The sequence below is a fragment of the Erpetoichthys calabaricus genome, chromosome 13 (genome assembly GCF_900747795.2).
Source record: "Erpetoichthys calabaricus chromosome 13, fErpCal1.3, whole genome shotgun sequence".
NCBI classification, from domain to species: Eukaryota; Metazoa; Chordata; class Cladistia; order Polypteriformes; family Polypteridae; genus Erpetoichthys; species Erpetoichthys calabaricus.
Window position 1 is genome coordinate 469,721 of NC_041406.2, and position 26,533 is coordinate 496,253.

General features: G+C 53.4%; 1 protein-coding gene across 2 annotated transcripts; it reads left to right on the forward strand.

Annotated features, from left to right (window-relative positions):
• The first annotated feature begins 274 nt into the window (after positions 1–274).
• On the forward strand, positions 275–26,514 carry tgfbr2b (transforming growth factor beta receptor 2b). Of its 2 annotated transcripts, none has more exons than XM_028817846.2 (7): positions 275–528; positions 14,622–14,775; positions 16,298–16,491; positions 20,299–21,071; positions 21,592–21,733; positions 24,254–24,381; positions 25,961–26,514. In XM_028817846.2, the coding sequence occupies exons 1-7, from the start codon at positions 450–452 to the stop codon at positions 26,138–26,140; spliced, it is 1,650 nt and encodes a 549-aa protein (XP_028673679.1). In that variant the 5' UTR covers positions 275–449; the 3' UTR covers positions 26,141–26,514. The 2 variants fall into 2 exon arrangements, with proteins under 2 accessions (XP_028673679.1, XP_028673678.1); XM_028817845.2 differs by having other exon boundaries at positions 276–528; positions 20,296–21,071.
• The last annotated feature ends 19 nt before the right edge of the window (positions 26,515–26,533 follow it).

The following is a 26,533-nucleotide window of genomic DNA, read 5'->3' on the forward strand; positions in this document are numbered from 1 at the left end:
TAACATAAACAAGTGGCCGCGAGCCCCGCCCTCGACGGTTCTCCTCGTTGCGGACGCTGCGCTCCATTTTGTTAACACAAACGTATCATTTCCAAAAGTGCTGTTTTCTATATTGGTTTGTGCGAAGGCTTTCATTACCGTCCTGCTCGGGCAAGCCAGCCAAAAAAAGCGCTTACTGGGGCTGGGAGGAGGGGGGGGGGAGGAGGAGGGTGGGGGGGGGGGGGGGGGGCCTAAACAGCCCTGCCCTTTTTTTTTTTTAAAGATTTCCTGTTTGAGTGAAGAACGTCTCTGAGTCACTGGGCTTCCGCGTCTTTACGGAGCTGCACGGGCAGACCCTCACTTGGCGTGTTTATGTCGGAGAGCCCGAGAGCGCAGGAGTATGGAGGGCGGGGGGATTTGAACCGGAGACCCCCTTTAACCTGAGCTTTGAATGCCAGCGAGCGGTCCTGATGCCTCGCCTGCGGCTCCGCGTCCTCCTCTGGACTTTGACAGCCTGCGTCTGCTCCGCGCTTCCCCTCGACGTGCCCGGTGAGTTCTCTTAAGGGCTCTCTGCTTGTTCTTTCTGTCCGTCTCGTCTCCGTCTGGGCTACGCAAGCGGGGCGGCTCACGTCCAGGCTCGACGAGTCAACTTGGGGCCGGGGCGGAACTCGGATGGCGCAGCTCAGCAGTCGCCTCGCGTCCTTTCAGGTCGCGGTGTCACTTTGTCTGTCTGTCCGTCTGTTGGTTGGTTGAGTTTTGAAATTGTCGCCCCTGTCGCTCATGTCCTAACGATCGCTCTTTGGTTTGTGATCGCGGTGACTTTCAGGTGCGGGCGCGATGACCCGGCGACGCGGTGGGCACCGTCTGAGGAAATGGGCTTTTGGGCACCTGAGTGACGTCTCACTCCGCGCACCTTCACTTCTCGATAGTCTGAAAAGCGTTAGTTCAGCGGAATCTCGAGGGGCGGGGCTACAACTACACCAGTATAGCGGGCGTCGGTGGGGGGTTTCCACGTGGGTACCCTCGACGGTAAACCGCCTCCGTTCATACTCGTATTCTTGCTCCGCTTCTGGATCTGGTCCCCCGTTTTTTCAGAAGATTCCGTTATCCGTTCATACGCTGAAGCCCAACACCCAGAATCAAATTCCCGATTTGGGGGGGCAGAGCCTATCCTGGCAGCACTGGGCGCGAGGCAGCAAAAGGCCCTGCATGGAACAACCCTCTTAGTACTTCGCAAGTGAGGGAGGAAACACAGGCAGACATGGGCACAACGTGCCAACGCTACATGGGCACCTGGCATCTAACGAGTGTCTTACGCTCCCTGACGCCTCATTCCGAGCCTGGCGAGCTACAACATGAGACTGCGACTGCGCAGCAGCGACTCGCACTTTAGTCAGGGTCACACCGAAGCTGAGCCTGCCCTTAGCACCGGTGGTCCTGGCACCATTAAATGTGCACCTCAACATAACGCTACACGTTTTATAAGTCGGCTCTTAAATATTAAAGGGGCGCGAGTGGGTCTTCAGAACGAGGCCATAGGGGAACTCGAGAGACCCGTCCACGTGACGTTTCCAGAAAGACCCCTTTATTTCTTTACTTAGATAAATGTGTTGGAGGGTCCTCACCGTGAGACCCCACCGGCCGAGTCCGAGTTTTCTTAGTCTGTTACGACCTGCTAGGTAGCCCCCCACACATGAAAGATTTCCCCCTAAATATTTAGAAGTTTTACAAATTCAAATGCAGTATGAAGTGGCGCCTTGTGAAGCAATAGAAGCCCCCCACCCAGTAAAGGAGCAGCGCCCCCATTTGATGAGCAGCGGAATGTCGGTTTAAGGGTGTGTTTAATTTGCGGATATTACCCCCCCCCGATTTAAATACAATCTATTTATATACAGTATATATATTTAATGTAATGGAGACTGATGTCCACGAGATTATTAGACCTGGAGAAGCCACCAGGCAGGCGTCCATCTTATGACCAGAGGCGGACCTGTCACCAGAGGACTGTGTCGCTTGCCATGCCAGTCGCCCGGTCACCAAGTGTCACCAGCTTTGTGTGACTTCTCACTTCCATCAAGCCCCAGGAGGAACTGCCTGGAGCAGGAGAGCGTGTGCACGCCATCTGCAATCGTCAATCTGCTTTTAATGACTTGTCGTGAGGAGCGCTGGCGCTAACGAGGAGCACAGGTAGAACATGCCGGCCCTACAAAGAAGCTGCGTCTGCGAGGGTCTGATGGTGCGGGCGCTGGCCTGAGGTGGACGGGCTGCTCCTGCCTCGAGCTCCAGGCTGTCAGGACAGGCACGGCCCCGTTGTGTTAAGCAGGCGAGTGGCTCTGTCCCTTTCAGAGTCGCGTGGCTCTTCTGTTTGACCACCCGGCGTGAGCGCCTGCGCTGTGCGAGAGTCCACGGTGGGAGACCGAGGTGACCCCAAGAGGGATGCGCGCCCATGACGTTACAGACGCGGGTGCCGACAGGAAAGGACAACGTGAAAATGAACAAACAAAATGACGACGTGGACGAGGGACTGTCGCGGTGTAGGAATCTGCAGGCGCGCCTCCGAGCGCACTTACGAAGACCAGAGACGTGCGGCCCACGCTTTCCGTTTTCCACAAACGCACTTTGTTCTCGTCAAGTTTGATTGTCTTCGTGATGTCGCGTGCTGTCCCCGTCTGTCTTCTTTGAAGATGTTCAGACATCACGGCGCGCGCGACTCGTCACTTTACGGCTGGCTGGGCAGTTCGTTCGTGACGAGTCACCCAAGGAGACGCCCAGTGACTCGAAGTGTGACAGAGTTACGTAACACCGTGGGGGTCAGGGGTTCTACCACAGAGCCCACCCGCCCACTCACTGACGCACGCGGCTGCGCACTTTTGGGCTGCAGGTTCAGCGGACGCGCGCCTATGCATGGGAAATCTACGGCGTGAACGCGCGCGAGCGCGAGCGAGTGACTGCTCGGGATTAGCGGGGCTGCGGGCTGCACACTGCGCCACCCTGACTGCCACAAGAATGACGCTTCCATTATTTTGCATCTTTTCTTGCGACAGGAGCGCAATGGCAGAAATGATCTTTCTATAGAAAAACTTCGTCTGCTCTAAAACTGCTTAATTTTATTTTATGGAGCCCCCCCCCCATTACAAACGTTAGGACTCAAAATAACGATTTGTCGTAGGAGCGACGTGCTTCAGTTTGGTGTCCAAATTCCAGGTCGGTTAGCTGAGGAATTCAAACTGGGTTCACTGGGTCTGACCAGGCAGGAGTCAAATGGGTGACGTGCTGCGCCACCTTGGACTGGCAATGCGCTGAGCAGTCCGGTTTAACCATAACAGCGACCAGCACTCGATTCAGCTTCTTTACTCCTGGCCCTGGCACCCCGTCCAGGTGTCGTTGTGCCCAGTGCCTGTCTAGCTGGGCTCCACCTGCCCTGGCACTCTGCCCTGGATGGGTGGGTTACAGAAAAATGGATGGAGAGTGAAAGTGGCAAATAAAAGTGCTCAGCATTTCTGAAATAAGACGAGGGACTTGGAAGCCATCTGGGGGTGGAGGAGCCTGCTGTTGTGAAGTAGCGCCTGGCACCTGCCGCATAAAAGCCCCACTATGTCTGCTCTTCATCTCGATAGTCAGAAGGTGTAGTGAACTGAGAGGGTCCCTCGATTGGCAGATGTTCTCGAAAATCATTTTGAATGCTGTGAAAACACTTCATGCTCTTTAAAGTCAACCTTAGGCAATTGGGGAGTGGCAGTGCCAGCTACGTCTCTGAGTGGGGCTGGCATTTAAAGCAAAGGACCCCATTTGTGAACATTAATTGTTGTGCAGGCGTCTCGATCCGAGGGGATCTGTGCCATCCGAGGCTCAGTCGGCTCCGTTGCTTTGTTTGTTTCTTCGATTGGTGCGCCGGCAGGTGAAGTGAGTCGCTCACTCGGGGTCACACAGTGGTGTCAGTAGTGGGATGTGAACGGCGTGGCACCACATCCCACTTTGATTTGTTTGGGTGTGACAGGGAGGCCACACCGACGTGTCACTTCATTTGTCATTGCCTGTTCAAACTTGACCAAGTGTGTGTCTGTGTGTGTGTGTGTGAGAGAGAGCGCCGTGACTCCACAAAACGCTTCACTTCATTTTTATGCTCTGTTTTCATCACCGGCAGGATTTTTATTTTTCTTTAAAACACACTGCGTCTAAATAGGATTGGCTGTTTGGGCAGCAGGAGGCCCATCCTCTGCAGTCTGGAGACCCCCATTTATGGTATGTGACCTGCGAACCCCAAGTCCAAAGTCCACCAAGACAGGGGCAGGTTAACATCTGAAATACCAGCCCTGTGAGGCAGCAACACCAACCACTGCGCCACCTGGCACTCTTGAACACAACAAACACAAAGCTGCCAAAGCGGCTCCCAAAAGAACCATCTGCATGAAGACCCCACAAAGACGCTGAGACCCTTACCAGGCCCCATCAGCAGCCAGGAGTATGATGTCCTACGCCGTGGTCTCCTGGGGACGCAACTCGAGTTCAAACAACACAAAATGGCTGAACAGGAAAGCCGGCCCACCGCAGGGCTACCCCTGGGCACCCTGGAAGCTGTGGTGGATGGTGGCAAAGTGGCTGCCGTTATGCCAAATCCTCCCCATGCCCTCCAGGGGGTGCTCTCTGGGAGCTTCTGTGAGGCACAGGCTCATTCCACCACAATGAGCTAAGAGGGCACCTCTGGGGGGCTTTTGTGCCCACTGCTGGCAGGCAATTCAGTGCTTCCTCCTGCATAGGTAGAAGTAGAATATACCCATTATATAGTGCCATGTATACATTTATACTCATCTACTATACAGTAGCTTATCATAATACAGCGCCTTTAATATCAGTTAGGCGGCGTGTCTGTCATGCTATCATATAGCGCCTTTCGTCTGTCTGTCTGTCTATTATAAAGTGCATTGCACGTCTCTATCTATCATATAGCGCCTTTCATCTATCTATCTATCTATCTATCTATCTATCTATCTATCTATCTATCTATCTATCATTATATAGTGCCTTTCACTCTATCTATCTATCTATCTATCTATCTATCTATCTATCTATCTATCTATCTATCTATCTATCATTATATAGTGCCTTTCACTCTATCTATCTATCTATCTATCTATCTATCTATCATTTTATAGTGCCTTTCACTCTATCTATCTATCTATCTATCTATCTATCTATCTATCTATCTATCTATCTATCTATCTATTTATATAGTGCCTTTCACTCTATCTATCTATCTATCTATCTATCTATCTATCTATCTATCTATCTATCTATCTATCTATCTATCTATCTATCTATCATTTATATAGTGCCTTTCACTCTATCTATCTATCTATCTATCTATCTATCTATCTATCTATCTATCTATCTATCATTATATAGTGCCTTTCACTCTATCTATCTATCTATCTATCTATCTATCTATCTATCTATCTATCTATCTATCTATCTATCTATCATTATATAGTGCCTTTCACTCTATCTATCTATCTATCTATCTATCTATCTATCTATCTATCTATCTATCTATCTATCATTATATAGTGCCTTTCACTCTATCTATCTATCTATCTATCTATCTATCTATCTATCTATCTATCTATCTATCTATCTATCTATCTTTATATAGTGCCTTTCACTCTATCTATCTATCTATCTATCTATCTATCTATCTATCTATCTATCTATCTATCTATCATTATATAGTGCCTTTCACTCTATCTATCTATCTATCTATCTATCTATCTATCTATCTATCTATCTATCTATCTATCTATCTATCTATCTATCTATCATTTTATAGTGCCTTTCACTCTATCTATCTATCATTTGTAGGATTTGTTTCTGTATCTTGTTTCTTTTTTTTTTTTTCTGTACGCTGCCCCTAAATTCCCTACTGGGACTGTTGAACTTGTTTTCCGATCTGACAGATGTGTGCAGCACTAAGGGGTCCTGGTTTTAAATGGCCCCCCCCCAGTGAGTCACTCGAGCTCAGGTCGACTTGTGCCCCACTCGGTGGCCTACCACCCATTCCAGATTTTGGTTTTGTTCGCATTTTCTGATCTTTATTAAAGCCCAAAGGACCATCTTGACGTGCAGAGAGTCCCCTTTGTCACATTTTTGCGTTAGTGGACCCCCACAGCCCAGTTGGGCGCCATGTCCGAGCCACTGGTTTGCAGAGTGTGCCTCGTGAGCTCATTTTGAAATGTGCTGAAGATAAAGTGCGCGTGGGACCACCGAGATAAGAGGCCCGCGGATGATTTGACGTGAGGGCGGGCGGGCGGGCGGGCGCCTTTTCTTTTCGGCTTTGCCCCTTTAAATGTTCCCCCCCAGGCCTTTCTGAGCGTTTTCATTTTTTTTTTTTTTGTATTTTAAGTATTTTGCCAGGAAAAACAGGCAAGCCGCTCTCAGCCCCGCAGCCCCCGTCTGGTGTCCAAGGATCGCCCGCCTCGCCGCCCCTTCTTTGAGCCCCCCAGTTGCGCCTGTACATTCCTCGGCGCTCACATTCTCACGTCTTCAGCTGCGGCTGTTACTACCACATGTTTAAAGGAAGAAAGAACGAAAGAGAACAGAAATGTCAGATTAGCCGCGACAACTGATCAGCTGGCCTGAAGTGCCAGGACCGCCGTTCTGGTCAGTTGTCACTTGACTGCTGTCAATCAGTACTGTGGGCAGCGGGTCAAGTGACAAACAAGTCAGCAGCGCAGTGACAAACAGACGCGAAGTCTCCGTAGCGCGAGTGAGTCCGCGCAGCCTCCTCTGCCCTCGGTGCCATGTTTGATATAAATGTGGGGTATGGGGCGCTGCTGATGGCACCTTTATAGCGCCTTTAGGAGGGGATGTAGAGGTCAGGGCCAAATCCGTCGGCCTCAGTGCCCGAGTGCAGTGCCACCACGATGCCAGTGCTCCATGTCGAGCAGATTTGGCCAACTTAGTTCTGATTGGCAAGTTGATGCGTGTGTGCAGGCGTGAAGGCAGCCGACCCTGGCACCAGCCTCCATTAAGTCGGGCACTTGCCGCACTCCCGTGCCATTCATGAGGGCCTTGTTGATGTTTAACCCACCCGGCCATTTCAAGAGCCAGTCAGTCAGCTAGAGGGAGCCCTCGGGTGCAGACTTGTGTGACCCCAATGTGAAACCCACTGGGGTATCCTCGGGCAGGTTCAAATCGTGCCAACTAAGTGGCATCTGAAAGGCATTGGCATTGTGGCGCACTGATAAAGGCTCTGGACCGCAAACCTGAGGGTGTGGGCTCAAAAGCCACCACTGCCATGGTGTCACTTCATCTGCCGGAGGTCCAATTGGATAAAGTCCCCTCGGCCGGGCTGACGGGGGGCTCCTGACCGCCTCTCCTCGAGGTCCGCGTTTTATGTTTTGGGTACCAGTGAGGCACAAGCATGTCTGTCATTAGCAAATGTCACCGTGAGACCTCAGGAGACAATGTCCAGTGCCTTGGCCGTTTAGACAGACAGAGACGGTCCTTCATTTGTCCCCGGGGGGGGCTTGGCACATTTTAAAAACTCGATGGATTTGTTTGAGTTTCTTTTTTGCCTCAATAACAAGTGACCACCCAAATGAATCCCACCCTTGAATGTATGCCCTGCACAAGGGTTCAGTTTGTCACCATTTCTGACCGTGTGGCGTATTGGCTGACTTTGGTGGCTTTAGCAGGCACCCCATATCACGTATTTTTGCCCGATTGATTTTTTACCAACCCAGCCCCCCTTTTACGAGTCCTTTCGTCGTAGAAGTCGCCGTGTGGCGGGCACGTCTTTCAATGAATCAGAAGTCGCCGATCCAGATCTGACCAATCAGCGTCTACACAGCGGACTGCGCATGTGCGGTGTCCAGGTGCGGCGCTCTCCAGGGTTGTCACCAGGACGTCACGTTTGTGTCCGTTTAGCGGAGAACTGAAACTTCACAAAAAAAAAAGATGGACACCAAAGTGGGACCAAGTGACACGGCGGACGAGGAGTCGGGGTGCCAGGTCCACTCGTGAGAATGGCACTTTACTGGGTTGGGTGGTTTGCTGGACAAAGGCTTCTGAAGGCGTATAAGGATGGGTGGTCTATGAAAAAGCCCCCCATAGGTGACAAAAAAGACCGAACTCTTTAAAGGCTTCCTAGCGCGATTTTAAGAAATGCAGAAGTCCTGCACCGGGCCTGGCACTGGGTTACTTAGGAAGCCCCCTGCAGGGGTCTTTCTTTAGGGACTCAAGAACGTGGCATCGCTCTGAAGAAGCCCCTCTAGTGCTGCCCCTCTTATTTATTTATATGGCGCCTTTCCCATCTGTTTGCCAAGCTGTTTGCGTTTCAAGAGTAACATAAAACCCGAGCCTGGCGCCTGATTACTGAACGTCCTGCAAGTCGCATTGTGACGCGGTGCTGCGTGAATGGCGCTATATAATACGCAGTTTGCCTTTTCCTCCCGGTGGGCCAAGGGTGGCAGTGCCAGCACTGCGATGTTTGTTCGTCCTGATGCCGCCCTGGCATGTCGTGAGCTGCCCGAGTCCACCTTACGGTAGGAGTGGCTTTGAAGGCTCCGCCTCTTATTCTTTAGACTTGTCGTGTGTTTGACCCCCAGGGTCCAATAACCCCCTCTAATAAACACTTCAAGCCCAGGGAGGTCCCGGCTGTGCCCTTTCACGGAGAGTCTGCGCGCCCCGAGTTTTGTTCCGTTAATTGTAATAAAGTGAGGCGAGCCAGCGTGCGGGAGCTCAGTGTTTGGCTGTCGGACTGGCACGTCCCCTCCTGGCTGTCCCCTCGCGGTCTGCGCCCTTCCTCATGTGGCAGCGCATGTGCCGAAGCCCGCCTTTGTGATCGTTCACTGGTGACGTCGTTCGAGTTGTTGTCTGCCCAGACCCCGCCAGGCGGCTGCTCGCTGATGTCCCCCATTTGTGTCACGCTGTCGCCCCGTTTGCTGAGCCGAAAGCCATCTGGGGTAACCGCAGCCCCCCCCCCCCCCTCAGTGCTGCTGTGTGTGACATCGCCACCGGGGCTCATAAAAGAGTCAAACCGCTGATCCGGATTTATTGGCCTAATCGTCCCCACGAAGCGTAACTGCTGTGTCTTCGCACATTTCGGGTTGGCACGGCGCACTCCAAACAAGTGTTTCCTGTCGCTGCAGCCGCCCTGCCAAACTGAGAAAAATGGAAACAGCTGGCTGGCAAATTTGAGAAACGTCTGCTGTGTGTGCGTCCTTCCCTTTCGTCGGTCACCCTGCTGGCTTTCATTGCGGCGTATGCGGGCACGGACTCGTGACGGCATCCCGTGTGTTTCTGTTCGTTTGGCGGGCACGAGGATGGCAGCGCCAGGTCACCCCTTCCAGTGAAGCATCCACTCCTCCTGCCTCTCAGTGCCAGCCGTCACCTGCACCCTTCGGTCACCCCAACAGCTGGGTGCGTCAACTGCTGTCACATGCGCCACCACCGAGAGGCCCTTCTGTCTTCTGGGGAACCAGCTGGCAGCGCCTTGAGCCCCTCTCGTGTCCAGCTGGGCGGTGGGGCCGAGCGCTGCCTTTGGCCTTTGCTGTTCTTTACGCGCCTTCATGTTGGAAATCTGCGCGGTTCTCGAGGGGAGGTAAAACGGCAGCGTGTTGGCACCTGAGGTGGGCACCTGGCTCTCTGTGTTCTGCGGATGTGTGACTCGCGCTGGCATGTCAGGCACATCAGAGACACTCGGGTTCTCACCACCTTCAGCTGGCTCTTCAGTGGCACTTTTCTGGGCTGTGTGTCCTTGGCGCTCCAGGACCCCCTTCATTCTGGGCAGGCTTCTTTGGGCATTGCGATGGCTCCCAAGGTGTGGGCAAAACACACAAACCTGTTAGCACCTCTCATGTGTCATTATGGCGCCTGTGAAGGAATTGAAGATTCTTTCTGGAACCTTCCTGGGTTGGCACCCCTATGGCATCGCTCTTAAGTGCCACTCTGCCCCCCTTATCTTCAGTCCGTGACCACTGACTATGCTGCACTGTTCTCGCAGTTGGGGGGCTTCACCTTCACCTGTAGGCTTGGGCTGATTGAGGGAGACGTTCTGTTTGAGACTGGCACCGCGCCCGCTGTCTGCTCTTCTTGTCCCCAAGCCCTTTCTTATCTTCATTGTTTGTATTGCCAGTGAGTGGCACTGATTAGTACTGGTGACACCCAATTGGAGTGCGTAAGGGTGGCACTGGAGGAGCGCTGGAACCCCATCATGCCTTCTCCTGCCATAGAGGGATGGATGTTCCTGCCCCCAGGGCATCACATGGTACTGGAGATGATGAAAGGGGGCACGCCAGATGCCAGAGGGCACACTTTGGCTGTCACCTCCGTGCCTGGCATCTGCTGCCATCTGTCCTGGTGACTGGCACCTTTACAACATTCTTTTGTTGTCTTTTCGTTTTGTTTTGTTTATTTGTCACAGTGGATGGGGCAGGGCTTCCTGATGTCACTGCTCTGACACGCCCCTCTGGTGTCACCACTCTGACCACGCCCCTCTGGTGTCACGGCTTTGGCCACGCCCATCTCATGTCACCATTCTGACCACACCCCCTTGCAGGCTGACCGAGGGGACGTTGCTGTTCCTCAGATTTGTGAATTTCGACTCCTGCCGTTGCTTTGGCTCTGTTTGGGTCCCCGACTTGATGTTGGCAGCTGCTGGTGTGCCCTCTGGTGCTCCTTCTGTTTGTTCTTGTCTTTGATTTTTGAAGTGTGTTTCTGACTGGTGGCCAGGGCTTTCAGGGTTCCTCTCCCTCTCTTAGAACTTTGAGGGCCTGCAAGATGTCGGCAGGTTCATCTGCCCAGTGGTGCCACGTCTGCCAAGCGCTTTTCAGTGCCTTCGTTCAGGCCTTTCAGTGGCGTGGAGGACCCTGATGAAGACCCCAAAGAAACAGCTGAAAGTCTAAGGTTTAGGTGGGAGTGGGACATGTTTCATGCCTCTGCATGTGACTCGGTGCCCGGCGGCCTGACATGCAGAATGGTGGCTTGCAGGTTTCAGTTCCCCGTGACCACAGGGTGTCATCATCAACCTCTGCACTAAAACGGCCACCTTCAGACTTTGGCTCTTCTTCACACGGCAGACTTTACCGTTGGCTTCCCTTTTCGTCCGCCCTCCTTGGACCCCCGACTTCACCTCCCCACTCGGGTCACCTCGGAGTGCTGGAGCACCCCCTGGCTGTCAGGACGTGAAGTCTTAGCAAAGGCACAGTGCGAGTGAGGCCACTTCAGTAACCCACCCAGAACTCAGCCGGACCCCAACTACGACCTGCTGGCTTCCGCCACCGCAGGCCCCAACAGTGGCAAGCTGGTAAAACAGCACAGAATGTCCACAAGAGGGAGGATAACCACCAACCCCTGGCTTGTGAGCAAATTCAATTTAAAAAGGAAAGCTCAAATTAAACGAGACAGGTCACAGGAATGACCTTAAATAGCCAGGGGGGCGGGGCCCGGGCCTGGTGATGTCAGAGTGGGGGGGGGGGGCTCCTCTCACAAAGAACGAGAACCACAGGCAGACTTAAAGAGACAGCACCAATAAAGAAAAGCGATGAGATGATAAAAATACGAAGAAGAAGAAGAACAACAATAAAAGCCATCAACAGACATCCTGAGCAGACCCCCGTACTGAGGGTGCCCACCACCCAGGGCACAGTGACAGACGATACAATCGGGGACAGCAAGAACGAGCCCGTGTGTTGGAGAGTGGGCGCCATACAGACGTAAAGCGGCTTCACAGCTTTCACGAGGGGCTCCTGGCAGCCCCCCAGCCAGCTCGTTGTTTTCGGCGCTGAATTTCCTGTTTGTGATTTTTCAACGGAAGGTGCGGTTAGCCAGCTATAAAAAGCAATGCGGCGGGCACAGCCAGTTCTCCCAGCTGGAGCTGCTGTGGCAGCCGTCGTGGGCCCTGGAATGCCGAGCTTCATGTGGGTGCCCGATGCCGGGGGGCACTGAGGCCCACTTGAGGTGCTTGGCTCCGTCCGTCCAGCTGTCTGCACTTGTTCCCCTGTCTGCTGCCTCCTTAAAGGTGCCATATAAGCTGGAGGGCCTTCCTTCACGTGCGGGCAGGGGGCGGGGGGGTACCAAAGCAGCTCTAACGGTGTGTTATGCCAAAATTCATCGGGCTTTGACCCCCAAAGGCGCTATAAACAGAGAATTAGGATAAGTAAAAAAAAAAGAGCAATGGAGATGGAAGGCCACATCAGGGAGTGGCACGTGAAGGGCGCCATAAAGAGGGTGAAGCAGAACAGAAACGAATGATTACCAGTAATGACTGACGGGCAGCATCCTCTAATAGAAATATCAAATCAAATCAAACGACGGGCCACAATATATGAGAGTGACAGGACAGGCGCGATATAACAGGACACGAGAGGTGACGTGTGATAAGAACACTTTGGGTTTATAGAGCGCCTTTCACACACTGGTGGAGTACACAGGCCCAGAACACCGACAGCCGTAAAGGCGCTATATAGTGACAGGCATTAAAGGCACAGTAGTGCCCAGAATACCAACAGCCATAAAGGCGCTATATAGTGAAGGGCATTAAAGGCACAGTAGTGCCCAGAACACCGACAGCCGTAAAGGCGCTATATAGTGACAGGCATTAAAGGCACAGTAGTGCCCAGAACACCGACAGCCGTAAAAGCGCTATATAGTAATGGGCATTAAAGACACAGTAGTGCCCAGAACACCGACAACCATAAAGGCGCAATATAGTAACGGGCATTAAAGACACAGTAGTGCCCAGAACACCGACAGCCATAAAGGCATGATATAGTGACGGGCATTAAAGGCACAGTAGTGCCCAGAACCCCAACAGCCGTAAAGGCGCTATATAGTGAAGGGCATTAAAGGCACAGTAGTGCCCAGAACACCGACAGCCATAAAGGCGCTATATAGTGAAGGGCATTAAAGGCACAGTAGTGCCCAGAACACCAACAGCCGTAAAAGCGCGATATAGTAACAGGCATTAAAGACACAGTAGTGCCCAGAACACCGACAGCCATAAAGGCACGATATAGTGACGGGCATTAAAGGCACAGTAGTGCCCAGAACCCCGACAGCCGTAAAGGCGCTATATAGTGAAGGGCATTAAAGACACAGTAGTGCCCAGAACACCGACAGCCGTAAAGGCGCTATATAGTGAAGGGCATTAAAGACACAGTAGTGCCCAGAACACCGACAGCCGTAAAGGCGCTATATAGTGACGGGCATTAAAGGCACAGTAGTGCCCAGAACACCGACAGCTGTAAAGGCGCTATATTTCTGAACAGAAGGCACCAATTCTCCTCTAACGCACACTGAGGGGGGCCGCTGCTTCTGCTCTTCTGCTTCTGGTGCTGCCTGATGGGGGCTGATGTCACATCCTCGTTCCCCCTAATGTCACCACTCCATCTTTCTGTAGGGGCTGCAGGGTGGGCACCACATTCCGTTTGTTTTGCTTGCTTTTGTGGGTCTTTTGTCTTCCTGGGCTCTGGACCCGTGTCTCTCTGTGTGTGACTCATGAAGAGTGTGGGGGGAGGGGCCTCCCCGGGGGGCATGCCGTCACCACGCCAGCCTTACTCACCCCCTAATTGCTCACCTCCACAGCGCCTGGCATTACTCAGTCCTTTTGTTGTGCACTCAGCACATTTTTGTTAAGGCTCGTCACCCATGGTAACACAACAGAGAGAGTCGCTGCCTCGCAGCTCCAGGGACTCGGGTTCAAATGCCAGGCAGCTCACTGTCCATGTGGAGTTTGCATATACTGCCTGTGCCACTGTGGCTTTCCTCCCACATGAGCAGTGATGGGCATGTGTGTGAATGTGCCCTGCCAGGCACTGGCATCCTGTCTCTGATTATCCCCTGCTGACATTTCAGGATAGAATAAAAACCATAAAATGGCTGGATGCCACCCACAGCCTGTCTCCATAAAGCTCTGCTCTCCTTATTAGAAGGACACTCCATGCCCACAATAATGCCAAGGAGAGCCCACAACTGAAGCCTAACTACGAGAGTGATGGACCCTACCTGCCCCCTGCCATCCCCGTACTGATCCTTTGCCCCGCAGTCTAGTGAGATGCCCTCGTGTTATAAGGACATCAGTATGGAATGTCCTGTGGTGGCACCTGGCATCTCTGCACCCCTGAGTATGCAAATGTCTTCTTGGCAGCCCCTCAAGTGCCCAGTCAGGGGGCCCTGAGCTGTCATTTGTCGGCCCACCTGCCAGTCTCCGCCTTCCAGTCAGTAATGTGGTCTCACTTCTGCCCCCTATTTGCCCAAAAATGTTCTCCTGTCACCTGCCCTCTAACATTCAGGGGGCACATCCCATCTCGTTTGAGTTTGTAGTGACAAGCACAACTGGCACATGAAGAGACGCAAATAGATGTGAGGGTACAGTTGGCGCCCCCTGGTGGTCCTTCTCAGCCACCATGCGCCTAGGGTCCACCCTGAGTGACAGCCAGCTGAGTGAGGGGCACTATAGGACAGTGACAGCTGAGACGCAGCATATGGCCACGCCCACTTAGCCTCCAGACACGTGGGGCGAGTCACTTCCTGATTTCTGGGTCTGAAAGGCGCTATATGGTGCAAAGTCTGCCTGACAGAATATTTTCTGCAAGTGGCCACCAACCACGTGAAGTGGGGGCTCATTTTTTGTTTTTCTCTTCCAGGTTTGGTGTACCCCCATGGTGACTTTGTCATCAGAAACCTCTGCAAGTTCTGTGACTTGGAGGACTCGACGTGTGACGGGGCGGACAAGTGCACGAGCGAGTGTAAGAAGACCGCCATCTGTGCGGCGGTCGACGAAGTCTGCGTCACCATCTGGTAATGCGTGTGTGTGTGTGTGGAGTCCCCGTGTCACCTGTTCCTGCACTTGTGCCCAGTCTGTGCCCACTGATGCCAGGCTAAGCTCAAAGGGGGTGGGGAGGCATAGCATAATGACTGACCTTCATAGGCTTCATGATAAGGGTGGGCTAAGAACAATAGCGGCGCCCCATCAAGCGTGCCCGCCTGGCAGTCCAAATCTCTGGCAATGGATGAACCTTTAAGCGAGGCTCCCTGTACCCATCGCTCCACAGAAGCTTCTGGATTGCTGCCTTTCTCTTACCTGCCAGTCACTGCCATCTGCTGCTACTTGCCAGTCCCCCTTGGCTCCCTCAATTTGTCATACGTCACCCTTGTCCCTAGTTGGGTCCGTGTGCTGCCCTGTAGTGTCACCTCTTCACTCTTACGCCATTCATAATGCCAGGGCATATTGCCCCCTGGTGGTAGCCTAGACCTGCCACTCATCCCAGAAAGCGTTGCCTCATATCATACTGCAATGCGCCCACCAGTGGCCATGCCAGTCACCCGCTGGCCTCCATTGCCATCCTTTAAGATGGCCTGGAGGGGGCGACTCACTTGTCCTGGTAGCTGCTTTGATGAGAAGTGGGTGCAAACCGAGAGCTGAAGCTGATCACACGGATTTATTCAAACTGGTTAATTGTGCCACTTGACAGGAATGGCGCTTTAAAAAATGGAGCCTTGTCCGATAAAAAGAAGGTCATGCCATCCTCAGCTAAAGCGCAGAGCTATGGTCTGGCACCCTGCTAGGCCAGTGAACTGGGAAGCACTTGGTGTTGTGAGGTGATAGCCACTTGGCATCCTACCCAGGGTCACCTCCTGCCTCGTGCCCAGTGCCGCCCCCTCTGATGAGGCCACGCCCCGTTACCTCTTCAATGCTCTGAGCTTCCCTGTGGCCAGCAAAGCCACTTTATAGCGCCTTCCATTTTGGCTCACTTTACAGTGCATGACTTTGGGGGATTTGTGTCACTGCGCCCTGCCATCCAGGCTTTGGTCCAGTCCTCTGCCTCCCGCTTGACCAGCATTGGCTTTGGTGGACACACGCAAACTGTTACCGTGAGCTGGACCTGCCAGAGAACCCGAGTTACATCCCATAATCGTGCTCAGTAGAGGGTCATTTGGGGTGAGTGGGGGCCAAAAAACCAGTCACTGGCTTGTCCCCCTACTGCCCCCTAGTGGTCCTTGTTATTAATGAGTCTCATGAACTTAGCTATCTATGGCTGACACTGCCTGGCACAACGTCACTGCGGCCATGCTTGACTGGCCAGTCTGAGGTAAAGAAAGAAAGAGAGAGAAAGGTGGATGAAAGGTGCTATATAATCAATTAATAGATAGATAGATGAGAGGGAGTATACAGTAGATAGAGAGAGAGATGTGAAAGGCGCTATATTATAGATAGAGAGACAGGTGAAAGTGGCTCCACACTCACTGTGAAAAGCACTTTGAGTAGGGTGAAAGGCGCTATATAACATACACCTTTACTAACAGACCCACCTTCTTTCAGGAGGAAGAATGACAGCAACGTGACGATGGAGACCCTGTGTCACAGCCCCGCGGTGCCCCTCTATGGCTTCATGCTGGATGACTACAACAACACCGAATGCCGGATGAAGGAGAAGAAGGTGCTGGGCTCTTTGTTCTACCTGTGCTCCTGTAGCAGTGAGGAGGAGTGCAACAACGTCATCTACTTCACGGAGGGTGAGCCCTGGGTGGCGACTTTTCTTGCCAGTTTTACACACAGGGGGCTCGCGTATAGCGCCTTTTGCCACACCCAGCAGTGCTGCTGGAGGCCACCTGTCCCCAAACATCAGTAAGGTTGAGCACCCTGAAAGTGAGGATTGCCAGGGTCCTTAATCTCGGCCAGTGGTGTCTGCCACCTGAGGTCACCTGGATGAGTGACAGGCTGCCATCAGAGCTCATGGGGTGAGCCGCTGGCCCAGTGGTCAGTCGGTCGGTCGGATTGATTGATTGATTGATTGATTGACTGCTCAAATGGACGTCCACCAACGACTGAGGCCATGCAGCATGATGGTTCAGTGCTTAATGCCACTGCCTCGCAGATTTGTAGCCCTGGGTTCAAATGCCCCTCAGACACTGTTCTGTCTGGCTGGGTCGACTTTCTTCTAGGTGGTCCCATTTTTCTCCCCCATCCCACAGACCTATTCTTAGGTCTATTAGCATCTCTCAATTGGCCCCACATAAGTAAGTGTGAGTGTGGTGCCCCCTACTGGGCCAATGCTTTGGGACCCCCACATAACATTGAACTCGACCCTGTGGCCTCAACGAGGTGTCCATGGATGGAGTCGCCCCCTGGTGGCTCAGGGGTCAACGTGTTGAGTCTTGACTTCAGAGCCACTTCTCCAGGCGAGGGTTGCATGGACTCAAAGCTGGTGGGGCCCAGAACTTCACCGGGACATGCCAGTCTGTCAGGTCTCTGATGCCCGTTGCCACAATGCCAGGAGGACCTCACACCAGCATCATCTTGGCTGCCAATGGAACTGGGGTCCAAGCTCTGGAGGGTGCATCATGGTGTCTGGTGGGGAGGTGCCATGCCATCTGTGCTTCAGTGCGGGTCTGCCTGGTACTACCTGCTTTACCCAGTGCCCCTGCTCTTGCCCAGCTTGGCCGTCTTTCCCATTCTGCTGACTTCAGTGCCCGCTGCGCACTTGCTGCTCCCGCCCGGACTTCACACATCTCCTCAGGCTCTGACTGGCGCCAGCCTAAATTGCAATGGGTGATCTCACAGTCTGATGAGGGTAACCCGATGCCCTTCTCACCTGAGGCCATCTGATGTCAGTTTTCCCTTCCCGATCCTTTACCCTGATGTACAGGATGGCACTGGCGAGATGCAGTTTGGAGAAGTCCAGTTACCGCCTTGTGGTGCCAGGATAGACACTACCTCCCCTGTTCAGGTAATCAGTGGGGCACCAGTAACACTGTGCCCGATCAGTCACAAAGTGTGAGGCCAATCTGTGCCCACTATGGACACGTGGGCCAGTCACATGCTTTTATATAGTGCCTTTCATGTGTTACTCCTAGTCAGCCGTTTAGGGCTTCAGTAGCATTGCCCTGGTGAGGTGCCAACTGGATGGCGCAGAAGCCCACCCAGGCCTGCCCTGGCTACAGTGATGAAGGGGGGACTTGCGTGCCTCTCGCTGAGGCCTACCTGATCCAAGATATTAATGTTTGGGCAGACCGTTGTGAAAGGCACTATATACTGTAGGTTTAAACTATGACAGGCGCTGCGTGGGCACTGAGGAGGTTCTCCTGAAAGGCGCTATATGACGATTAGTTAAACCTGTCGTTTCATTTTTTTTATTCTTTATGCACCATCGGCATCATCAGACCATCCTCATTATGACCCCCCCGGCCTTACTGGGCTGGGGTCTGCCACTGCCCCCCATACCCACCCTAACACCTGTTGCGTTTGCCTATGTGACGTCAGGCACTGACAGGCTTGTGACGGCTTATCGGCGTTTCGGCCCACCGCTTTAGACGGCCCGCTGCAGTCCCAGACATGTGGTTTCCTGTCTGAGTGGGATATGGTGGGCCGGGGAGCAGACAGCTGGCAGCGACGAGCCGTCGAATTGACATCCGTGTTACCCAACAGACTGCACCTGAGGGGTGGATTTAAATGGCACCCCCTTTAGTGGTCTCAAACCCCCACCGCCCCCCCCTCACTACCAGCTGCAGCACAGGAGACCCCCGGGTTCAAACGCAGTAAGACTTAAGTGTCTGGAGTTCACTCATTCTGATGATGATGATGATGATGAAAGGAGCTAAATAACATAAATGAGGCAGACTCCCCCATCATGGAGAAAGGCACTATATAAAAAGTAAAGCACTTGGTCCTGGCGCTGCCCGCTGAGCCACATGGGCATCAATCAGTGGTAACTTGCAAGGCACTATAAAGAGTGAGTCCTTACTATGCCTTGTTTTTGCCCTCTCATGTTTGAGACAGAATATATAGCGCCTTTCAAGTCAACTGCCATGCCGCTCCTCATTATAGGGGGTCAGCGTGTTGCTCGTACCAGGAAGTCATGTTGGAGTCTGTGGTTTAAAATTCCATATCAGCTGGCGAGATCTGACCTAGGGGTCCTAGCGTGGGGGTCCTGGCCTGCCCCAGCTGCACCCCCGGCTCCTTTAATTCATAAGACCCCTCATGGTGTAATCAGGTGCTGGTTAGCTTTATTTTTTTACAGTTGGCGGTGTACGGCATGTTTGATATAGCGCCTTTCACAATGTGCTCGCAGTGGCCCGTGGCACAAACGTGGACATGTGTGTGTGAGCGCCATACTGGCATGAAGCTAAGGGGCCCTCACTAGCGCCACCTTTGTGTCAGACAGCTGTCTGGACACCCTGGGCTAACATCTGGAGTGCAGATGGCGAGTGGGCACATCTGTCTCGGTGCACCAGCTGCCATTCATCAAGTAGCGAGGGGCTCTCCGATGTTCTCACAGACACAACAAACCCAAAGAGCAGCAGAAAGCACAACGGGAGACACGGGGAGGACAGCTGGTGAAGTGACGTCACCAGGGAGGGAGGGGACAGCACACACAGGCTGGAGGGTGCTATGTGACACAGAGGGAGGGGCTCCTTTCATCAGTTGTGTCTGAATTGTGTACGCCAGTTCCTTTTGCCCAAGATTTTGCCGTTATACTTTTCATATAGCGCCTTACACATCTGCCCATAGCTGTCCAAATGGGTATTTATATTGTGCCTTTCAAAGCTCTGCAGTAAGGGGGGCTTTGTTTCCTCCTCTTCCTCCTCCTCCCTGCTCTTCCACAGCCCTGGATTCTCCAGCCCACCCCTGGCCAATTCCACAGATGCCCATATATGGACTACACTGAGAATTCCAGAGATGCCTTCCGCGGTGGGGGTGACGTTAGCGGGCACGTGACTGCAGGGAAATTCCCGGCCGGGTCAAACTGGTCCGCCTTCACGGCTCACACGGGGTGACCACCCACCTTCCAAGCCCCTTGTTTTGGCCCCTGATGATGCCAGGCTAAGCTCAATGCCCTCAGGCTGCCTGAACGGAGAGCCATCTGAGCAGCTGACCGCCCAGGCTGAGTGACGCGGCCAATATGGAGTGCATAGGAATGCAGGAGCGCCCTCTAGAGGACATGTGGAGGAGTGTCACTTGGGCTTCTGCCACTTTGAATGTTGTGAGGATGGCAGGACGAGTCCAGGGTGGCGCTCTGGTGCAGTGGCCTGGGTGGCACTTGTGCCCACCCTGCTGTATAAGACAGAGCTGTGCATGTCAGATGGCACCAAGTTGATGCCACTTGTGTCTAGTCCAGGGTTGGCTTCCACCTTGTGCCCAGCACTGCTATGGTTAGGTTGCTTGGCATGTGGACAGGTGGATGAAGGCGTTATTTTTTTATGGCACCATTCAGCATGGCATATGAGCCCGGGTGATGCCTGGCTGTGCTTTAGGGGTCTGTTTTGTTTCAAATTTGCAGAAGCTCGGTGACAACCGTGTGACCTGTCTCTCTTTATTAGCAGAAAAGCCCACCTTGTCCATCCCGATGGTGACGGCCATCAGCCTCCTGCCCCCGCTGGTCATCGCTGTCATGGTCATCCTGGCCTTCTACCGCTACAGGGTCATCCGGCAGAAGAAGTTAAACGAGGAGTGGAAGAAGAAGAAGAAGCGCAAGCACGACTGCAGCGACGGCTGTGCCATCATGACGGACGACGACCAGTCGGACATCAGCTCCACGGTGGCCAACAACATCAACCACAACCTGGAGCTGCTGCCCATCGAGCTGGACCTGCAAGTGGGCAAGGGGCGCTTCGCGTCCGTCTACAAGGCCAAGCTGAAGCAGAGCACCGCCGAGCAGTTCGAGACGGTGGCCGTCAAGATCTTCTCCTACGAGGAGTACGCCTCCTGGAAGAACGAGAAGGACATCTTCTCAGACATCAACCTCAAGCACGAGAACATCCTGCACTTCCTGACGGCCGAGGAGCGCAAGGTGGACAAGCAGTACTGGATCATCACCGCCTACCACGCCCTGGGCAACCTGCAGGAGTACCTGACGCACCACATCCTCAGCTGGGACGACCTCTGCTACCTGGGCGGCTCCTTCGCCCGCGCCCTGGCTCATCTTCACAGCGACCACACGCCCTGCGGCCGGCCCAAGGTGCCCATCGTCCATCGGGACATCAAAAGCTCCAACATCCTGGTCAAGAACGACCTGACCTGCTGCCTCTGCGACTTTGGCCTGGCCCTGCGGCTCGACCTCTCGCTGTCCGTCGACGATCTGGCCAACAGCGGTCAGGTGAGATGCCTCCCACTGCGGGCACACCGCCCTCTGGTGTCCGTTACCTCCTTTGGGCACACCGCCCTCTGGTGGCCGTTACCTCCTTTGGGTTCGGGATCTGCCCTCACACCTGAATGACCCAAATCAGGCTAGGCAGGGATGCCAGCTGAGCATGGGGTTGGCAAAGGCTGCCAGGGTCCAGGGCATTGGACTACTCAAGGCCTTGTGGTGGGCTTACAAACTAGGGTCCATAACACTCCCCCATTCACAAATTCAGGCACCTGGTAGGTAAACTGAAGCAGATGCCCACCATTGACCGAGCTGTGGCCACCTTGCCAGCAGAGGAGTAGCTTCAGTTCATGGGGACAGGGTGACAGGATAGAAGAGTGCATCGACACATGGTACAGTGCCATGGAGGGGTCATCCAGGAGAGGGAAGGTGTGAGTGCAGGGGACACCGCTAGAGAGGGTCTTCAGCTGAGACTGCCATGATGCCATCCTCTTTGTCTGACCCCTTTCCTCTTCCGTCTCTCTGCCAGGTTGGCACTGCCCGCTACATGGCTCCTGAAGTTCTGGAATCCCGCATCAACCTGGAGAACATTGAGTCCTTCAAGCAGTCGGACGTCTACTCCTTGGCGTTGGTCCTCTGGGAAATCACATCTCGCTGCAGTGCCATCGGAGGTAAGAGAGCGAGGGTTGTGATGCCCCCTCTGTGGGGCGAGGGCATCTGGTGGAGGCACAGGCTATCTGATAAATGATCTTTTTTAAAAAGGGCTGACCAGTTGTGTAGTGCCCATCCTCTATAAATCTGTCAATCTAGATACTATATAGTGCCTTTCCTTTATAGTGTCTGTCAAAACTGACCAGCAGAGTGTGTGTGTGTGTTCTTCCAAGGGTACACACACGGGCACTTGGCACCTCAGTTACGGATCACCGGATGAACACCAGTCAATGCCCCTGCCCCCCCGGCACGGCCATCGTTAGTCTGGACTTGGCATGTTCCCCCCGCTGGGCACTCCGTGAGGTTAGGCGGATTGGCTTCATGTGTCTGCACGTTGATGGACTGGCACCCCAACCAGAATTGGGTCCTGCCTTGTGCCCATCCACCATGACCCTGAATTGTTTTAAGCAGACTTGACAATGTCAGACATGGCACTGTACTGTGTGTGCCACCCACCTCTAGGGGTCGCTCAGCAGTCCAGGGCTTCACTTGTTTTTCTCCTATGAGCTGTCCAGCGTCCTGCTGTGCCCACCTTTATAGGTCACTGGGTGGGATCATCTCCTTTCAGCTGCTGACCAGTGGTCACCAGGGTACTCCTGGGGGTGGTGGGGTTCTGTCACGACAAAAGGAGTGAACTGTAAAAATGCACATCAAGTGCCCACCAGCAGAAGGCGGTGGGCAACAAGGAGCTGAGTAGACGAGCTGGAATTTCAAGGACTGAATTGTCACTAAGGGGAGGTGCAAGTGGGACAGGAAGGTGGTGGGCATGAGGAACAAACGGAATCGGCCCACAGACTCCAACCTCTTTGTGTTCTGCACACCTTGAAAGTGCCCATTTGCTTATTAGAATGACACCCCCACCGAGTGCCAGGATCATCGGGCACATTGGCGCTTCGGGCACTGCGATTTCCAATGAATGATATGCCAACTGCTGTCTCTGCCCAAGCCCTTCTGCCACAGCACAGGCTTTGGCCAGAAGTCCACCCGTGTGACTGTAAATCTGCATGAGTGCCCCCTGCTGGGCACTGCCATCCTGTCTGGGGTTTGTTCATGGCGTACGCCCGTGGCTACTCCCTGTGTCCTCACGCCAAGTCAAAAATGGCAGCCATTGAGGCGGCGTCTTCTTTTGATGCCTTCTCTGGAGTGACCAAAGCACAAGTCACATTATATAGCGCCTAGTATTCTGTCTTTGCCACCAAGGATAGGAGGAGGTGTCATTACAGCCTGCATGTGGGGCAGGGACTGGCACTCTATAAGGAGGGGGCCTGATGTCAGAGCATCATGATGTCCAAACTCCCTGCCAGAGGGCCAGCGCATGGTGTGGCCAGGAGGGACGTCACCACGCTTGGCACAGACCAGTAAAGTGTGAATGACACATCTGTGCCAAGTGTGACTGCAGCATTCTTTGGTCGGTGGCCCTCCCACATGTCACACTTGCAGACCACTTCTGAGTTGTGGCAGCATTCATAATGTGGCCCTTAGCCTGAGGGGCAGTGGGAAGGGGACAAGTCGTTACTGGCTGACCCCACATGCACACACCGCAGTCCACCATGTTTTTAAGGTAATGGAGACCTCCTCAAGTCACAATGTCCCCAGTGTGAAAAAAAAAAAAAAACAAAAACCAATGAATTGAGGTCAAAGTGACAAGCACACACTGCCCCCTGTAGGCTACCAGAAAGACTACAACACCGAGTGTAAGGGCAGCAAGTCCAGCCAGCGTTCACAGAGCCCCCTGCGTCACCCTCTGCACTGGCAGGAGATACGAAGGTTCAAATCTCACCACTCGAGGGGTCCGGGGCGCTCTCTGCCACTGGGATACAGCACAAGGTTGCAGATTCAATCCACCCGAGTGAGCCCCTTCACTGCCCGGTGCTCGGGGTGTACGCTGGCGGAAGTCACCAGGACAGAAGCAAATGTCACCTCCACTTTGGACAGCCCAGCTTAGCCCTGCCAGTGAAGTATAAACGAGCCGCAGAATACGGTGAGCAGCCTTGTGTGACACTTGGTGTCGGGCGGTGGCATTGGACCAGGAGACCTCTGCCTCGTCAGATGCCCGCCTCACTGCTACACGCTGCCCCCTCTTCTCCTGCACTGACACTCTACTTGTATTTGTTTTTTGATGTTTGACTCCATATTGTCACTTGACTCTGTCACATCTGTGTGGACCCCATCCCTCCAACCAACACCTACTTGCAATGGCCAGACCCCCTATAAAGACCACCTCGACTCCTCATACGTAACTGGTATGGCCACCTTGGGACAAATGAGGCATTCTACATCTCTTATATAGCGCCTTTCACTCTGTCTGACAGTTTAGTATATAGTGCCTTTCACGTCTATCTATCTATCGATCAGTCAAACTATCTCAGGTGTGCCCAGCTCCCTTTGCCACTGCTGGATGCCCATGGCTTTACATTAAACAAGGGGCTGACTGTTTGAAGGGCACAACTGCCAACCTTAACCTCCTCTTCTCTCTCCAGATGTCAAAGACTACGTTCCTCCATTTGGCTCCAAGGTGGGCGAGCACCCCTGTGTGGAGAGCATGAAGGACAGCGTTGTCAGAGACCGAGGGCGGCCAGAGATTCCCAACAGCTGGCAGAAACACGAGGTACCCTTCCTGTCGACATGGTTGGCATGGCAGCACTGCTCATGAGCTGGCACACACTAAACAGCTCAAATGCCTGTCTTGTGCCCAGTGCTGCCACGATGGGCTACAGCCTCCCATGACTCTGTACTTGGGGGGCTGGGGAGGGGGAATTGTGCCCGACAAAGAATTGGCCATAAACTGCAGATGACTCAGCAGGGTGGCAGGGGGGCAGCAGTGTCCACACCTCAAAGACGTGTAGGCTGGCCTGCTGTGGGTGGGCCCCTTGATGGACTGGTGCCCCCCAGTCTTGTTTCCAGGGTACCCTGTGGCCCCCACCCCACATCCTGAAGCAGATGACGTGGGTTCAATAAGGGGTACATGAATGAACTGCTGTGAGGGTCTGTCGGTGCACACACATGCTGTGAAAAAGTCTTTGCCCCCCTCCCAGTCTCCAAAATGGACGGCCTCACATCTTGGAGACATAATGCAGTATTGGAGAAACAGGACCTCAAGGGACACACAGTTCACTTTTGAACTCTGTGAAACAAAGTTCTCCACCTCTACGTCACCCCCGTGAAAAGGTAATTGCCCCCCTAGTTGCAATACTTGGCTGAGGCGTCAATGGCAGCAAAACTAAACCTGTCCTATCATCTGAGGTACTGGCGAGGAACGCTGGCCCACTCTTCTTTTGCAGAACTTCTTGAATTTGGCCACATGGGTAGATTGTCACCTGCTTGTTTCCGGTCCGGCCTCAGGACTTTGACTGGCCACTCCAAGCCTTCTGCGCCATTCAGTTGTCGACCTGCTGCTTAACCCAATGACGTTTCGGCTTCAGGTCATGGACAGACAACTGGGAATATTCCAGTAAAGCTCACAATTCCTGCTTGATCTTTGAATCATCATCATCACCACCACACTAGCACTACCATGTCTTCTTGTTGGTCCGTCCTGTCCAATGCCAGACCCCACAGGCCCCGTGTCATCTACAGCTTAGGACTGTCAGGCCTTTCTTTGTAGTGATGTTCCTCTGTGCTAGCAGAGGCTTCCTTCTTGTTTCTCTCCCATGAACCCTGATCTTCTTCTGGTCTCTTTCTGATTGTGGGAGTCCTGACCACAGCTGAGGCTACCGAGCCCTGCAGTTCTTTTGATGTCCTTCTGGGATTTCTTGTTCACCATTTGGAGATGATGGCATGGCTCGCACTGTGGTGGGGTTGTGGACTCCTCCTGCCTGCCACCCTTTCTTGATGGCACAGTTTCATCGACCTTTAGGAATTGTCCTTTGACGTTGTTCTTGTAGGGACGACTTCACTGCCATGGTGAGGGGGAGGTTTGGATGAACAGAGCTGGCTGGAGTATTAAGGGGGCAATTACCTTTTCGCAATGCAGGTGCCGGACACTGATTCGTAATTAAGACTTGGTGTTCCTCGGGTTCCAAATTCTACATATTGTCTAAAGAACTGAAGTCATTCATCAGCTCGAGGAGGAGGGGGGCAAACACTTTCTCACAGCACACACACAGGTGTGAAAGTCGCCAGGCTGCTCTCCTTCCTTCCTTCCTCCCCCTTCACTCACCCTTTTTTGCTCCTCTTCCTCTCCACAGGGCTTGCAGCTCATATGCTCCACCATCACCGAGTCCTGGGACCACGACCCCGAAGCCCGCCTCACTGCCCAGTGCGTAGCGGAGCGCTTCAGCGAGATCGACCAGATGGACAAGCTCTCCCAAAGGAGCTGCTCCGAGGAGAAGATCTCAGAGGACTGCTCGGTCAGCGACGACAAGTGACACGGACTGAGGCCGAGCTGACCGTGAGCCGCACTTCCTGGGGTCAGAGGTCGGTGGGTGGGGCCAGGGGGCGGCGGCCTTTCTTCCAGTCGCATACCGCAGCTTGCGTCCTTGAACTCTGCTTGGAATACCACAGGAAACTTCTGGAAGTCGCAGCTTACTGGAGCTCATCCGCCTCCAGCAGTAAAGAATGGTGGAAGTGGCAGCGGAGGCGCTTATTATCGTACGTAACCCACGACGTTTGCACTTTATTCATCCATCTGTACGCCTGTCACTTAATCCGATTTGTATTACTAACAAAGCAAAAAGTGACTTCCGGGCTCGGCGAGAGCCAACATCCAATTAGCCTCTGCGAGGTATCTGCTCGGGGACAACCGGGATTTGGAAAAAAAA